General features: G+C 40.3%; 2 protein-coding genes across 3 annotated transcripts; one reads left to right on the top strand and one right to left on the bottom strand.

Moving 5' to 3' along the window:
• Positions 1-2,920: 2,920 nt before the first annotated feature.
• On the top strand, positions 2,921-5,631 carry LOC141682864 (uncharacterized). Of its 2 annotated transcripts, none has more exons than XM_074487551.1 (6): positions 2,921-3,294; positions 3,614-3,755; positions 4,333-4,376; positions 4,472-4,942; positions 5,023-5,112; positions 5,285-5,631. In XM_074487551.1, the coding sequence occupies exons 4-6, from the start codon at positions 4,679-4,681 to the stop codon at positions 5,405-5,407; spliced, it is 477 nt and encodes a 158-aa protein (XP_074343652.1). In that variant the 5' UTR covers positions 2,921-3,294; positions 3,614-3,755; positions 4,333-4,376; positions 4,472-4,678; the 3' UTR covers positions 5,408-5,631. The 2 variants fall into 2 exon arrangements, with proteins under 2 accessions (XP_074343652.1, XP_074343651.1); XM_074487550.1 differs by having other exon boundaries at positions 4,253-4,376.
• Positions 5,632-13,259: 7,628 nt separating this feature from the next.
• LOC141687229 (uncharacterized) lies at positions 13,260-15,930 on the bottom strand. The gene is made up of 3 exons (XM_074492432.1): positions 15,810-15,930; positions 14,140-14,669; positions 13,260-14,011 (listed from the first exon to the last, which is right to left on the bottom strand). The coding sequence occupies exons 2-3, from the start codon at positions 14,617-14,619 to the stop codon at positions 13,487-13,489; spliced, it is 1,005 nt and encodes a 334-aa protein (XP_074348533.1). The 5' UTR covers positions 14,620-14,669; positions 15,810-15,930; the 3' UTR covers positions 13,260-13,486.
• Positions 15,931-17,101: the final 1,171 nt, after the last annotated feature.

Below are 17,101 nucleotides of genomic sequence, written 5' to 3'. Positions count from 1 at the left end.
ACATAATAACAGAATGAACAATAATAACAATAATCAGAATCATTAACAACAGTGAATACTTAACAATGAAAGGGTTTCAACCCTTGTAAGGATCAATTAGGTAATTTCAAAGCTGGGATTCTGGGTAATGAAAGAATTGGATAACAAAGGAATCAACGTTTCAGGGTTTCAAGGATTTGTTCTTTCAGAGCATAAGATATCATGGGTTGAGTATATAAGCAATTCAGTTTAGTGTTTGGTATTTAGTTTGTATGTACTTGTGAAGTAGTATCGTAGATGTGTGGTTCGTGTTTGGGTATACAATAATAAATGGTTTAGAAAGAATAAGGTTCATGGCTCAAGAACAATAACTGAAATCAGGGTTTAGGTTTCAGTGCTTCAAAGCACTTGCAATATCAACAGGACTATCAAGTACTACAATATCTCGAGAAAGTTCAGAACATTTGTCTGGTATTAGCTTACTATCCTGCACTCGCTTCCAATCACAATCGTCTTACTCCTCAACTACCTGTTTCCCTTTCCTACTTCTTGCCTCTTCTGCTCACATATGATAAGCATCTATCAATCATCAACTCACAGGATTCTATTCAACACATACTTCTATCTACCCTTCGTTTCACCCAAATCCGATTAACGGATTGAAAGTTATGCAATAACCAAGTAAACACCGAATATATAGACCGATAGTCAATCAACAAGTCACGTATAACACATAATACATCACGTATTCAATGACATATCATTTGTAAAGAAGTCTCGGGTCAAAAATATGCTTTCGGGTATCTAAAATGATTTTTAAAGTATTTTTCAGAATTAATACGGGTCGTTGGATCAATTTCGGGTTAATAAACAGGGTTCGGTTGGCCAATTCTGGCTCCGAACCAATTTTGTAATAATTATCGAGTTGGAAATAATTTAGAATAATATTTTAAAACTCGAAACTATTTTTCGAAATTTTTAAATCATTTTTAAATAATTAAATCTAATTAAATAATTAATTAAAATCAATTAATAATTAATTAAATCAATTAATCAATTAATTTTTGAATTAATTGACCAATTAATTAATTAAAAATCAACTGAAATTAATTAACTAATTAATTCAGATTTATTTTCGAATTAAAAATAATTTTCGGAATTAAAATACTAATTTTTAGAATTTTCAGAAATTAAAAATGAATTTTTATAATAAAAATAAATATAAAATATGATTTTTAAACATTTTATAAACATGAATCCTATTTTTGAAAACTTTGCAAACTAGAGGGACTAAACTTCATCATCTACAAAACTATAGGGGCCTGTTTGCAATTTTGCCAGCCCAGCCGTCAACTCGCCGGAGTGTGGCTGGAGAACACGATTCCGGCCACCTCAGGCCACCAAACTGTCCAGATTAAACCTACAGGTTACCAGCAACTTATTCGTGTAATCAAAACTCAATAATCATCTCTGTTCTGGCCGGAAATTGGCCAAGAACATCGCCGGTTTCCGGCGAACATCGAAAACTTTCAAAACACAACTCCCTTCGATCCATTAATCCTCTGTTAACGAGCTATATACCAATCGATTGCAAATTTCATAAGGAACACAACCCACTATAAATCAACAGCTAATAACCCCTGGATCAAAACCCCCCAAATTTCAATTGAAAACAATCATACGGGCTATAAACCCTAATTTTTAAATTCAAAAATTAAACCTACTTTTGAGCATGTTATTGAACTCCAAATCAGACGTATAATATATCAAAATCATCAGGAAAACAAGCTCTACCACATACAATCATCAAATCATACAAACAATCATCCGAACAAAAATTCATATTTTTCATAAAAATAATTCAAAAATAATTAAATTTATATAAAATCAACCTTTGATTTTGCAGTAAAACAGGTCATGGAATCTGACAGTACTCCTTGAGACCTTCAAATTGGTTACTCCAACTTTCCAAACGGATTTCACTAACACCTTGAATTTGTGGTTTGATTCTCAGAAAGATTTATGAATATATGGTTTTTCTCTGTAAAATTATATAATTATCTGTCTGCAAATGATTTTGATACGAAATAAAATACGGAAAAAGGCTATTTATATTTACGGGAACTTAGTATCCCGTTGGATCATTCCGGATATAAAACGGTACGTTTATTCGTAAAAACTAATCCAAACAGTATCGGTTTTCGGGATAATTATCCAAATCAGTACAATTTGTACTGCGGTCTTGGTCTCAGCGCCTGGTTACACGTATTACGAAGTGATAATTGTGATAGTTTAATAAAAAGCTCCCGTTTACCGAAAATACGGGTTTTATTGATTTACCGAAACAAATATTGTATCGAAAATGTTGCGCCGTGACCCGCGCAGGACAAACCGTACGCCGGATCGAAAAAGTCGAAACATGGAAAATGCTCGGAATATTACAATTAGGTTAGGAAAGAGTTCTCGGAAGAGTTTCGGGTTCCAAAAACGTAACAACGGTTGACGTCGATTGGTTCACGTTTTTATAAAATAGATTTTAAATACTTGGAAAAAGATTTTATAAATTTCATATGATTTTTATAAATTCATAAATCAACATAAAAATAATTAGGAAGATATGACAATTATCTATATTTTATTTTGGACATATAAAAATTAAAATACTCAATTAATAATATTTCTAAATATCCAAACACCGATAACACTTTAACAATTAATTCACAGAATAGATACTGAACATACATAATAATTATTTAATAGAAAAAATAATTACACAATATATCCTGGATATTACAACAGATGTATTATGTATGCTTTAAAAAAATAAGCGCGCTCATCATGTAATTTTCCCCGTAAATAATTTAAGTTATTCATGTTTCCCCCTCCACCAAATATTCCCCGTAGACGAATTTTAGTTCCCTCCAAATCAACACACTCGCGCTAAAATCAAAATCAAAAACCTAAAATCTAAAAACACTCGGCTCACGCTATCACCTCACAACTCTCTCTCACCCATATTTTTTTTCTCATCCCGACTCTTTCACCCAACCCCTTCAATGAACCCAACTCTCTCTCTCTCTCTCTCTCTCTCTCTCTCTCTCTCTCTCTCTCTCTCTCTCTCTCTCTCTCTATCTCTCTCTCTCTCTCTCTCTCTCCCCCTCTCCCTCTCCCTCTCCCTCTCTCTCTCTACATATATGTATATATATCAATTGAATCTGGAATTTGGAAGCTAAGCTTAACATTGAATCGAAGCTGTTTGAATCTCAATTGAATATTAGAGCTCTTAACTCCGACTGCTTTGTTCAAATGAAGTGGGTAAGAATATAAACCCTAATTTGTTCTAAACTTAATTGGGGATTTTAGAAATTGAGGATTTTTAGACTCAAAACCCTAAATTTTTTATACTTTGATAATAATTAAAATTTTAATTTGTAAAAGACGAAAAAAGCCCTATTTGCTCGAAATCTCTAAATGGTAATAATTTAATTGTTAATTATGTACATATAGTGAGGCTGAAAATTCAAACTAATAATTAAGATGGGTGGTGATGGTGGTCATGGCGTGTATCTTACCCTCTCGAGTTGGTTTGATTTTGTTTTGTTTTGTTTGATGAAGGTTATGGTTTATTTTTCAGGATGTTCTCCCTGGACTGTATTTAGCTGGAGCTGGTGCGGATTCGTATCGAGCTCAGTTTTCGTAGTAGATGATTAAAAGACAGGAATTTATAGGATCAAGAATTGAATGTAGAATGTAATGAATTATGTGAAGTGATAGAGGTAAGATATAGGGTTCGGGGAAGTTGGGATTTTGGTGATTATGAATAGGGACTTTTGTTAGTTGATGTTATTTAGTTGATTATGAGAATCATATACATACATGAATGATGAATACATTAATGTGGATGAGTAGATATGTTATGTTAAATTCTGGTTTATGTTTGGAATCATATATTGTGCTAGTTTCATACTATGGTTTATGTTTTCTTGGGAACTGTTATGATTCTTCTCCTGCTATTGTGCATTTGTATCCTAAAAGTTCGTTTTACTTAACTACCTGTTTCTATTTGTCCGAAGACAATCATGTGCTTGAGATTATGAGAAATTTTCTACACCTAAACAAGAGCTGAATCGTTTATTGTTTTAGAGTTACACTTGCTCTTACTTCATTATATGTGCTAAGATAGGGTCTTTTTCACGATATAATGGGTACAAAATGTTACATTGATACAACTCTTGAGATTTTGGAACTATAATGAAGATCATAGCTTTAACAGATGTAATTCCTCCACTTGTAAGGAGGAATTTCAGTGACGTTTATATTGCTACTGAACTTATGGGCACTGATCTTCACCAGATCATTCGATCTAATCAGGTTTTAAAACAGAGGAGCATTTTCAGGTAATCCTATGTACCAACTTTTGTGTCTGTAAACAATCTCTTAGTAAATTGTAGCTAGGTCAAATGTTAATTTGTGGTGATTGGCTGTTGTGCAGTATTTTGGAGGACTAAAATATATGCATTCTGCAAACATAATTCATCGAGACTTGAAGCCCAACAATCTTTTGCTGAATTTTAATTGTGATTTGAAGATTTGTGATTTTGGTCTGGCTCATCCAAATACTGATGATGAGTTCTTGTCAAGATAACAACAGCAGTAAGAATGGCAGGAAGAGAAGGGTGATGAACAAACCTCCTTCTCAATGTACGTTCTTACGCAACATACAGAGGGGTGCGACATCGTAAATGGGGTAAATGGGCTGCTAAAATCCGTGAACCTTGTCAGAAAAAGAGGATTTGGTTGGGTACTTATGATACTGCAGAAGCAGCTGCCAGGGCATATGAGTCAAAAAAGCTGGAGTTTGATGTACTGGTTGCACCTCCTTTCTCTGAGAAGAGTTCTGGAAATCTTTGGGCTTGATAATTGTGGTTTACCTGACTGGGATTTCACTAGTGCAAGAAGCTGTGTAAGATTCTCACTTCAATTCCTTCTTGTTGCTGGTATATTAAAAAGACTTAATGTAAATATTTTAAAAATATATTGCAGTTGCCAGAAGGTCAGAAGTATGGGTTCCTTATTTGGTTGCGTTTTAGCTACTGTGGCCTCATTTGTATTGCATGCATGTCCATTGGGAAGGTTTGTTTTCTATATTCAATACTACTTAAAGAGATTAAAAAAATCCAAGATGAAAGATTTATGTACATTTCACAAATATGACAAACCGTAAAGTATGATTATTTATGAATTTTATGCTTGATCAATATGTTATATGCGTAAACTGTTTTTTGTTTTAAAATTTATTTTGCAGTGGATTACTAGAAGACAAGCTCATTTACCTCGTGCACAACAGGGGATACCTATCTCACAGTTTGGGCCAAGATACTGCTGCACACCACCCAGGACTCGCAATATATTTCTAAATATATTGTGAATGATATGGATGTTCACAGTGGTCCATCAAGATTCGGAAATCCTACGATAACAAGGATATTGATGTTCGTACGGAGACTCTTGGCTATATACATCGAAGGATTCATGTAACTAACTCCTTTGCTTCCGTTACTTCAAACTTATATGTATTAGTGATGTTGAAATATTTGTAAACTTGACGATATGCAGTTTGATAATTACAAACAGAGTTCGGAGTTTTCAATTTGTTGGTTTTGTATTTACCTTTTAGCTAGTTTTTTTTTGTTTTGGCATTTGGTATGTTTGGGTGCATATAATACAGTATGTTTGGGTGCATATAATACAATTAATGTATAGGCTAATTTTAGGGCATTGACATCAGTTTTAACACGGAATTTCCAAAAACAGATGTCCAAACTATAATTAGACATCATGTCTTACACGAAATTTTTTAAAAACTGTTGTTAAAAAAGTATATAGACATCAGTTCCTAAACTATAACCTATGTTAAAAATAAGAAGTTACATAGGCTGTTGTTCAAAAGCGATCTTAAAGCGGGTTTTGACATCGGTTTTATTTCTATAAACGATGTAAATACTAATTTATAATTTGTAAATTAATAGTTTAGGTTCATAATTAGATCATATACAAGCTATTTAGAAAAGACTGTAATGCATTTTTTGTAAAAACAGAGAATATACATCAGGTTTTAATTCGGAATAGATGTTAAAGTTGTTCCCATACATCAGTTCACAACCAATGTCATATAGGGGTACCTTTCTCTACACTCAAATAGACATCGGTCAGGAAAACTTTTAACATCGGTTTCTGGTCGATGTCTATTAAAGGTTTTCTAATAGTGCTGGTTGAGATGAATGTCTTACACGTGTCAGAATGAGAATGGTTGAGAAATGTTTTAAGTATCTTGTGACACATTGTTCTCATGATTGATCAATGACATGTGCCTCTATCACATGTGTTTGGTCACGTGGCTCACGTGTTGGGGCTCTTAAAAGTTGGGCCGCCGGGACTAGATAGTCTGGACTAGTAACATACGAGACTGAAAGGAGTAAGGAGTCCGGACCGAGTCATTTTAGGAGTCACATGTACTATCGACTTAAACTTTACATTTTTACTAAGCTCCTGTCGTTTTCTTTCTACGGCGCTCAATACAATAAGGGGCAACAAAGTCATAAAGTTAAAAAGATTATTCAGTTATTATAGTTGGGGAACCGAAAACATTTATAACCCTGTTTGGAAGGTGAGTTCAAAACTAATTATATACCCTGTCCGAGTTTAAAACTAATTCTAATTCATGGAATTTAAGTATTCACATCAAACTTCATATAATTGATGCATCCTTTAACTCATGATTTGTATACTTCTTTTTATGTTCAAATAACATAAATTTTATTTTTTGTCAGAAATTATCAAACAAATTTAGTTAGTTGGATTAAATTAGTCAAACATATACATCGAACTTAAAGTTAAAATTATCGATTTTTATTTAGAGCAAATAATTTGCAGTTTATAAACAACTAAAAACTAAATTAAGCCTTTTTAAGTCTACTCAAACAGGCTCCAAATGTGCTTGATATGTTTAAAACAACAGTCTTAAAAGAAACTCCTCAAACCAAACCAGAGAGCATTGTTCATATTCACTGAATTCAACACATTCCAAATTTAAAGAGAGAATTTAATAAAAAGAAAGCTGATGTTGGACCAGAACAAGACGGCCCAAAGGAATTATAGTTAGAATAATCACAATACATTATGTAAAGCCCAAGAAGGCCCAGATTGTAAGGATTGAGCCCATTTGGGACTTAGTATAAATAAAGGACAACAATCCCATTTGAAGGGGTTGGCTAATTAAGCAAAGAAGATCATCTCCTAAAAATATAGACTAATAATATTATTGGTACATCATTTGGCGCTAGAAGGAGCTTTGCTTTAACAAGATCCAACCAGAAGATGATTGTAGAAGAGCTTGATCCGGGATCCGCCGGACCAACTCAGGTAAAGAAGTTGACGGCAGAAGTTGCCGCCGACCCCTCGATCCACGACGATCGCGAGCTTCCAAAACAACCGGCATTGAAGCCGAAGTGTCTGTTCCCTCCACCTGAGGCTCCTCCAGAAGATCAATTTCTAGGATTGAAGGACTCTCTCCAAAGGGACAGAAAAAGAAAAGCTGTGTCAGACCAGCGTTTTAGAGTTCAAACATCTAAAGGAAAAAAAGTTCTCTCGAGCGACGTTCGGCTACATTTGGAAAAGAAAGAAAGGCTAAAAGCCCAAAACCAAGGAAATCCGAAAGATTCCCTTGATTCAGATGAAGAACTCGAGTTTCTAGAGCGTGAAGCTCAGAGATTGCAGGCTAAACTTGAGCGAAAACGTGAGATTCACCGTCTCCGTCGAGAGCTCCAACAAACTACAATTCAAAATGAAGGACAAGATGATGAATTTTATGATGAGGATGATGCGGAGTACGAATATGAACCCTCGGCGGAGTCAACATATTCGCAACCTCGCGAACGTCGACAGAAGACAGTGTCATCTGCCGATGTCTCACATCAGACAGAATCCACAGAATCTATATCTCACGAGGAGTTCGCTAAAATGCAGGAAGAAATCGCCCAGATGCGTACCTTGATGAGAAATCAGGCAGGGTTTGAAACCGTTTCTGAGAGCCCCCTATCGTTAGTGCTTGAGAAGGCGCGCATCGACAGGACGTTGAAAACGCCTGTTCTCGATCATTTCGACGGATCCTCGGACCCGCTAGCATTTCTAAATACATTTGACGGCCGCATGGCTTTCTTCGGCCACTCGGAGATCGCTAGGTGTCAGTTCTTCTCCACTTGCCTTCAAGGCACGGCTCTCCGATGGTACAGTAACTTGCCACCTCGGTCAATCGACTCGTGGACAACCCTGAAAAGCAAGTTTCAAGCCCGATTTTCCAGCAACTACAAAGGAATCAAAGTTACTGCATCCTTGATGACAATGCATCAACGCTCCGGCGAAAGTCTCAGGAGTTTTCTAACCCGGTTCAGGGAAGAAATAGCGGAAATTCCAGACTTAATAGAACAGATGGCTGTCAATTTCCTGACAGCGGGCATCGATAAGTCTAGGCATGGCCTCCTTTTAGAAGAGATCTTTGAAAAAAGGCCGAAAACACTACAGGCTGCGTTCCAGATTATAGAACACCGCATGATGCTTCAAGAAGCGGTAAGCTGTATACAATCTCCACGGAGGTCGTCAAAGTACGAACGACGCCGAAGCTACAGTCCACGATCCCCTGCGAGGGAAAGGCGCCGAGAGCGACGTAGGTCGCCCCCGCCTCGCACATCGGACCTCCCCCCGAGAGATAGAAGAGAAAGGGATTGGCAACCCCACAATCGATCTGAAAAAGAGTTCACGAAACTCAATACTGAGAAAACGACAATTTTGGCGGTGTTAAAAACGGAACCGGACTTTCGCCCTCCAAGACCCATGAAACCAGGAAGACCCCCAAGCTCCAGATATTGTGAATATCATGAAGACACCGGCCATACAACAGAGCAATGTTTTCAACTAAGCAATCTCATCGAAGGAAAAATTCGTCGAGGGCAACTAGTCCACTATGTGCAACACGATGATGAACCCAGACGTCAGTATCGAGGCGAAAACGACCGTGTAATCGACGTTATTTTTGGCGGCGTAGCCGCCGGGGGTCTCTCCCACAACTCTCGCAAGATTTATGCCCGAGAAGTCTTTAATGTCAATCCCTCGACAGCTAAACGCCCTCGAGTGAATCCCTCCCTGGTCATCTCTTTCTCGGATGACGATTATCGTCCCGGTCTCATCGAAGGTCATCAAGATGCTCTCGTCATCACAACACGTATGGGAAACAATACGGTTAAGAAAATGTTGGTCGATAATGGTAGCTCCGTCGACGTGTTATATCACCATGCTTTTTCCCGAATGGACATAGGAGATCGAAGACTCGAAAACTCCCGAACCCCGCTATACGGGTTCACAGGCAATGAGGTTCACGTTGTAGGAACCATCGATATGCCAGTGCTTTTCGGTTCCCCTCCCTGTCAGATTTGGAAAATGGTCAAATTCCATGTGATTAGCGCTTCCTCAAGCTTCAACGCCATTTTGGGACGAACAACGATCACCGCGCTCCGAGCTATAACATCTATCTCCCACTTGAAAATGAAGTTTCCCACAGATTTCGGCGTGGGAGAAATGATTGGTGATCAAGTAACAGCAAGACAATGCTATCTAACCACCGTTTCTCCAAGAAAAAAGACAGAGGAAGAGCTAGAAGTCAATCAAGTACTAGATATCGACCCAAGAGAATTGGTTGACTCATCCACAAGCAATTCATGCTCCCCTCTTGAAGAAACAGAAGATATAGAAGTATTTGAAGGAAACCCAGATAAAACAACAAGAATTGGCAAAAACCTCTCATCAGATCTCAAAAGAGATATCACAAACCTCATTCGGGAATTCTCCGACATTTTCGCTTGGGTCCCGAGAGACATGCCTGGCATCCCAGAAACCATTGCTCGACACTCGCTGCACATCAGTAAAGACACCAGGCCTGTGCGCCAGAAACAACGTATATTCTCGGCCGAGAAAAGAGCAGCCATCGACCAAGAGGTCGACAGACTCCTCGACGCCGGTTTCATCGAGCCCGTGCAATTCCCCACGTGGATATCAAACGTAGTTCTGGTTAAGAAAAGCAATGGGAAGTGGAGAATGTGCATTGATTATTCAGATGTGAATAGGGCGTGCCCTAAAGATTTTTACCCTTTGCCCAATATCGACCAACTCATCGACGCCACAGCGGGAAACGAACTCCTGTCCTTTATGGACGCCTTTTCGGGGTATAATCAAATTAAGATGGATTCCCATGACTGGCAACAAACTGCTTTCATCACTCATAGAGGGGTCTTTGGATACAAAGTAATGTCCTTCGGATTAATCAACGCGGGTGCTACTTTTCAGCAGACAATGGATAAAATATTCTCTTCGCAGATAGGAAGAAACATGCTAATATACGTCGATGACATGATCACAAAGTCAAAAGCTACCTCCGACCACGTGACAGACCTTCGAGAAACGTTCACCAATGCAAGGGCAAATAACATGCGACTGAACCCGGCAAAGTGTTCATTCGGCCTTACTGCAGGTAAATTTTTGGGATTCCTTGTTACCCAGAAAGGCATCGAGGCCGATCCAGCTCAGACAAAAGCCATCCTAGAAATGAGCAAACCAAGATCCATTAAAGACTTACAAAAACTCACAGGGTGTATAGCCGCACTTCGAAGGTTCATTCCTCAATCTTCAAAGAGATGCCTCCCGTTTTTCTCTGCAATGAAAAAAGCTTCCAGGTCATCGCAGTTTGAATGGAACGAAGACTGTGAAAAGAATTTCACAGAGCTAAAGATGTTTTTGACAAATCCTCCAGTTTTAACACGACCCTTAACAGGTGAGCCGCTACGAGTATATCTCTCAGCTTCCGACGAAACGGTCGCGGCAGTATTGGTCCGTGTCGATGAGGGAAAAGATATTCCTGTATATTACATCAGCCACTCACTACGAGACGCGGAAACAAGGTACCCTCAAGTCGAGAAACTCGTATACGCTCTCGTTGTCGCGAGTCGTAAGCTACGCCATTATTTTCAAGCGAGGGAAATCCATGTCCTGACCAATCTCCCTCTGAAAAGAATCCTGCACAAGCCCGACATAACAGGCAGGCTCGCAGCTTGGACCATCGAGTTAAGCCAGTTCTACATCGAGTATAAACCTCGAACGGCGATCAAGGCCCAAGTTCTCTCAGATTTCGTCGCCGAATGCCAGTTCCAATCCAAGACGCACAAACCTGAAGAGGACCAGTCTCGTCCGTGGCTTCTGTTCGTTGATGGTTCCTCGACGTCCGGCTCTGGAGGAGCAGGGGTCATATTAATCAGCCCAGGGGGATTCAAAATTCAGCAGGCTCTCAAGTTCGGGTTCTCCGCCACAAATAACGTGGCCGAGTACGAGGCACTCATTGCCGGTCTAAAACTCGCATCCGATCTCGAAGCAGAAGTCATTGACATATTTGGGGATTCTCAGTTGGTTTGCAAACAAATAAGTGGCGAATTTAAGACGCATAATGAAAGGATGGCCCGATATTTAACAAGAACACAAGAGCTTCTTAGCAAATTCCCTTCATGGAAAATGTCAAACGTCGACAGGGAGGAAAACCAGTGGGCAGACTCGCTAGCTAAACTAGCCTCTTCCTGTCTCCCCTCTAATCTCAGCCCAACATACGTCGACATTTTGGAAACCCCCTCTATCGACGAAATATCAGTCAATCAAATCCAGGCTAGGTTCGATTGGCGCCAACCCTTCCTTGAGTACATTATTGACAACAAGTTGCCTGAGCATAAGTCCGAAGCCCGCACTCTCATGTTCAAAGCCAGGAACTACTGTGTTGTGGGTTCGGAGTTATACCGACGTGCCCTCTCTGAGCCTCTGCTCCGTTGCTTGTCTCCAGAAGAGGCTCTCCAAGCGATCGTGGAAATACATACGGGAATCTGTGGAGAACACCTAGGAGGAAAAACATTAGCCCTCAAAGTTATCCGACAAGGCCTGTTCTGGCCTACAGTCCGGAAAGATTGTGAAGATTACGTCAAGAAATGTCAAGCATGTCAGCTGCACGGAAATGTAAACCGTCGACCCACAACTGAGCTGAACTCTATTCTCAGCCCATGCCCCTTTTTCCAATGGGGAATAGACATTGTGGGTCCCTTTCCAAAATCCAAGAATCAGTGCCAATACATCGTAGTCGCGGTGGATTACGCAACCAAATGGGTCGAAGCAAAGCCACTTGCTAAAATACGAGAAAAAGAGATGATAGAATTCTTTATGGAATACATCGTCTTTCGCTTTGGGATCCCCAGAATCTTAGTTTCTGATAACGGCACTCAGTTTGTAGGAAAGCAGTTTGAGGAGACTCTGCTCGAATTAAAAGTCCAGCACATCAAAGCATCTGTAGCATACCCCCAAGCAAATGGACTAACAGAGGTAACAAATAGAACCATCCTACAAGGCCTGAAGAAAAGAATTGAAGAAGTACCCCGATGTTGGGTCGACGAACTACCGAATGTATTGTGGTCGTATAGGACGACTCCCCGAAGTGCGACGGGCGAAACTCCCTTCCGACTTGCATATGGAGTCGACGCTGTCATACCTGTCGAGATAAGTCTCAGCTCACCACGGATCGACGTATTCGATCCCGCTCTATCTCTCATCGGACTCCGCCTTCACAATGATCTGTTAGAAGAAACAAGGGAAGAAGCCCGAATGCGAATGGTTGCCCAACAAGAAAAAACTGCAAGGTACTTCAACAAAAAAGTCAAACCCAAAGACTTCAAGGTTAACGACCTTGTCTTAAGAGATTCCGCAGCGTCACAACCCACTGTCTCAGGAAAATTCAAACCAGCTTGGGAAGGCCCTTATCGGATCTCGAGACTTGTAAGCTCGGGGACCTATGAGCTTGCGCACCTCGACGGGAAACCCATCAAAAATGCTTGGAATGGAATTCACCTCAAAAAGTTCTATCAGTAATTTTAATCTCAGTTGTAACTTGTTATCTTGAGGCAGTAAAATGCCATTTCAAAAACAAACCCTCGATATAATAGGGGTCGCTACGAGGTTACGATGAACCAATTTCTTTAACTTGGAAAAAGCACAGACTTTCACTTCCTTCGCTCCTTAACTAAAAATAATCATTCATTTCTAAACAAGTGTTTATACAACCACTTCACGACGACGGTCCGGGCAATTAAATCTCTCTCATAATGTAAACACTCGACTACGAAGCTAACAAACGACTTAATGTTTCAAACTCGAGACAAATAGATAGCAAAACCAGCCAATACGTAACTGATTACATCGTAGAAATAAGTTTAAACAATATCACATACCTTATACTTCTTACAAATCCAGGACCACAGTGATTACTACACTTCTCAAGTTCTGGGACTTCCATGATGTTGGTATCAATAAAGCTCTTAAACACTTGAAAAATGTTCAAATTCAATTACAAAAACTCACAGGGCATACCCTGCCTTCACGCTTTACCACCCTTCGATGCCAGGTCACGAAGATAGTCATCAAAGGCATGACCCTCGATGGCAAAACCAGCCTCTTCCATCCGCCGAAGGCATCGTCCATAACCATCGCCCAGAGCACCAGCGATATCTTCAACGGCTTTCTCTACCTCTGTCTTCAAGTCCGCGTTTTCTTTCACAATCAACTTGTAGGAGCCATCCATTCCTTCGACCTGTCGAAGCAAGCCTTGGCGCTTGCCTTTTTCCTCTTCAAGCTCCCTTTCCACCTCGAGCAGTCGACCCTCGAGCTCCTGTATCCTCCCACTCGACACCTGCTCTGTAGCCTCCATCTCAGCAACCTTTTTCGACAGTGCGGAATTTGCCTTAGTCAAATCAGCCACCCTGTGCTCAAGTTCCGCAAAACCCACCGCAATCTTCTTCTTTTCCCCCTTCAAGGCAGCAACTTCAGCTTCGAGCTTGGAACAAGCCTCACCATCAACATCAGCCTTGTAATCCTCCAGTATATGCATAAAATCGGAAAGAAACTGCAAAACAAAAAAAAGGGGGGGGGACATGAAAACAGGGTCGGCAACTATGACTATAAACGACCATGACCGAACATGAAAACAAAGAAACATGCACATTAAAAAGAAAGAGAAGGGAATGAACGTACCCTCCCAGCCCGGCTCTTACATCGATCAACAAGGTCCTCACGCTTCCTCCCATCATAAGCAACCAAGTCCTGAGGTAAGTTAAAGAGGTTAAGTGCCCTCAAGGGCACAGTTGATCCCCCCGTCCATCGCTCCGTGGGCTGAATCTCGACCCTCATCACCTCTTTCTTCGACCGAGGGTCGACGGTCTTCCCATAAACCCTTTCCCCGGCAGTGGCCACATCTTTGTTCACACCCTCGAACCCGACCCCCCGGCCTCCAACAACCACTTCATCATCCTCCCTCCGAAACCGCTTTCGAGGGTTGCCCTCCACGCGGACAAGATCTGAAACAACCCTCTCATTGTCTTCAATTACCTTGTTTCCCTGGTCATCAAGCAATTCAATTGAAACTGAGTGAGGAACCCCCGACGGTCCAGCCCTGGCCGCATCAGCAGGCTTCCTCGCAGCACGCTGCAATAACAACATCATCGCCTTGTCCATTCCTCCTCGAATCCCGCCGTCTAAAACCTTTTTAAGTGAGGCGCCTTCCACTACAAAGAAACAAACAAAACCATAAGTCAGCTATCCTATATATAAGCACTTACGAAAATTAAAATAAGCAAGAGCCGACAATGACAAGTACAAAAACTAAGTACATAAGCAAAATAAGGGCAATAACAATTAATACATCCCCCTTACAATCGTGCATCCCTAAGAATCCAGAGTCCTTCAAATCTAAGTGCGTATACCATGTCCTCGACCCATGAAACTCATCGAGGTAGGCAGTATCGTGCTTCTCCATGTTATTTAAATAATCAATCGTGCCCTGGCTAACTTTCCCGCAAGGCTTTACAAATTCCAAGTCAGGACCCCCAACGTACAACCATTGCGAGTGATAACCAGAATTCGACGACCTAACACTAACAATCTTCATCCGTCGATGTCGGGAGTCGAAATATACTTGGCCACCATAGTACCGCACACCATAAATAGAGAAAAACAATTTCAAAGTCGGTGATCGACCCTTATCACAGCACAGCGCCACGAAACCACTTAACTGAGCAACAGAATTTGGTGTCAGCTGCCCTAAACCACAACCGATAGCCTCATACATCGTCAGGAAGAACGGATGCATGGGCAAACGAAGACCAAACTGAAACATTATCATCGCAACCCCATGCATCCCGAACTCGGGCATCATCCAAACCCTCTCATCTGCTGTCGGCACTCGGTAACGGTAGCCGTTAGACAGGTCGATGTACTTCTCCAACTTACTCGCAGGGGGGTCGACGGTGATGTAATAACTAAGATAGTTTAAACTAGGTTTGCTCTCAAATTCGATCCTACCTAGTCGAAGACTTTCCTCGACCGTTCTATTCCTAAGTTCCAGGGTACGAGGACTTAAGGGCGGAGAGGGCATAGGACCTGGAGGCACCCCCCTCAAAAACTCATCGCTTTCTAAGAAATCAAAGGATCCACACTGACCTAGGTCCGGGATCTCTAGATTATCCAAGTTCAAAACAGACTCCTCGTCACCCTCCTCTAACGGTCGCTTCCCGGGGTCCCGGTTGGTGGCACTATGCGACGACGACGACGAAGGAAAGTCGGCCATCATAAATCGGTAAACTATAAACACGACCGACCCGCAGATAAAAAGGAAAAGGAATAGAGAGAGAGAGTAGACGACTTACAGTGCGAGCCCAGAACGCGCTGCAATCCCCTTTTAGATACCTGGAGAGGAAGTCGAAGAGGTTAGCCTGGAAACCTGCAAAAACAAAAAAAAAAACCTGGAAAAATAAATTCAAAAACACACATGAGCGGATATATACCTTCAAAAAAAAAAAAAAAAAAGCATTACGTTTAATTCCTTTCCTTTTTCGGACACACACATTTGACTCCTATCTCGAATTAACAGTTATTTCTTATTTTTCTTTTGCTTCGTTCGTTCGTTTTTTCACTAATTTTTCCCTTCATTTCATTATCCTGTCCGGTCACTAACTTTATTCAGGTATCAAGACAAAAACCTCGGAATTCAAAGCGCAAGGGTGGAGAGCACGAAAACGCAAATCTAAAGATATCGCGCAAAGCAAGGAGGGGGACTAATGTTGGACCAGAACAAGACGGCCCAAAGGAATTATAGTTAGAATAATCACAATACATTATGTAAAGCCCAAGAAGGCCCAGATTGTAAGGATTGAGCCCATTTGGGACTTAGTATAAATAAAGGACAACAATCCCATTTGAAGGGGTTGGCTAATTAAGCAAAGAAGATCATCTCCTAAAAATATAGACTAATAATATTATTGGTACATCAGCTGACAATGGCAAAATGATTATTCAGTTATAGTTTTGGGGAATCAAAAGCACTTTATGTGCTCAATATGTTCAAAATGTCCCTGAAACAAGAAGCTAGTCAAGCCAACAAGGAGATTACAATTACAAACCAGAGAGCGTATTCACTGAATTTTGACACATACCGGGGAGAAAACTAAATTAAAAGAAAACCGACAAAGCCACAAACTCGAAAATACATCGTTGCAACAAATGATTGAACAGTGATGAATACATTAAGCTATAGCATAAAGTGCGAGTGCTTCATTGGGTGTTTACTAGACTACTAGTAGTAGAGGCCTAGAGTGGAGGACAACCAGAAATACGCATGCAGCCACAAACGCGGATCTAAATCTGTTTGTTCACTTGATATATACCATCATATGAAAAAGTAGATTTATCTTTATCTGATGAATATGTTTGTTCACTTGATACCTTGCAACTCCAGTCTCCGAAATTAACTTTGAGGTAAAACAAAAGTAAAAACTATTTACATCGGATAAACTTTCATTTGAATTGGTGATAAATCAATACTTAGAAGTTAGAACATATTTTTTTTCATACTGATTCCTTTCACTCCCCAGCTGCCTATCAAACTACCATCATTCCACGCCTAACTTGGTGACAAATTGATACCCCAACAGTGATCAAA

This window comes from Apium graveolens, chromosome 9 (assembly GCF_009905375.1).
Source record: "Apium graveolens cultivar Ventura chromosome 9, ASM990537v1, whole genome shotgun sequence".
Lineage (NCBI taxonomy): Eukaryota > Viridiplantae > Streptophyta > Magnoliopsida > Apiales > Apiaceae > Apium > Apium graveolens.
Note: the sequence above shows the minus strand (reverse complement) of the source record. Positions and strands in the feature narration are given on the sequence as shown.

Excerpts from the sequence above, each read along its gene's own strand:
- LOC141682864 (XM_074487551.1), top strand. The coding sequence starts at position 4,679 with ATGTACGTTCTTACGCAACATACAGAGGGGTGCGACATCGTAAATGGG. Across the intron at positions 4,943-5,022 it reads TCACTAGTGCAAGAAGCTGT|TTGCCAGAAGGTCAGAAGTA; the intron begins GTAAGATTCTCA and ends AATATATTGCAG. Across the intron at positions 5,113-5,284 it reads CATGCATGTCCATTGGGAAG|TGGATTACTAGAAGACAAGC; the intron begins GTTTGTTTTCTA and ends TTTATTTTGCAG.
- LOC141687229 (XM_074492432.1), bottom strand. The coding sequence starts at position 14,619 with ATGGACAAGGCGATGATGTTGTTATTGCAGCGTGCTGCGAGGAAGCCT. Across the intron at positions 14,012-14,139 it reads GTAAGAGCCGGGCTGGGAGG|TTTCTTTCCGATTTTATGCA; the intron begins GTACGTTCATTC and ends TTTGTTTTGCAG.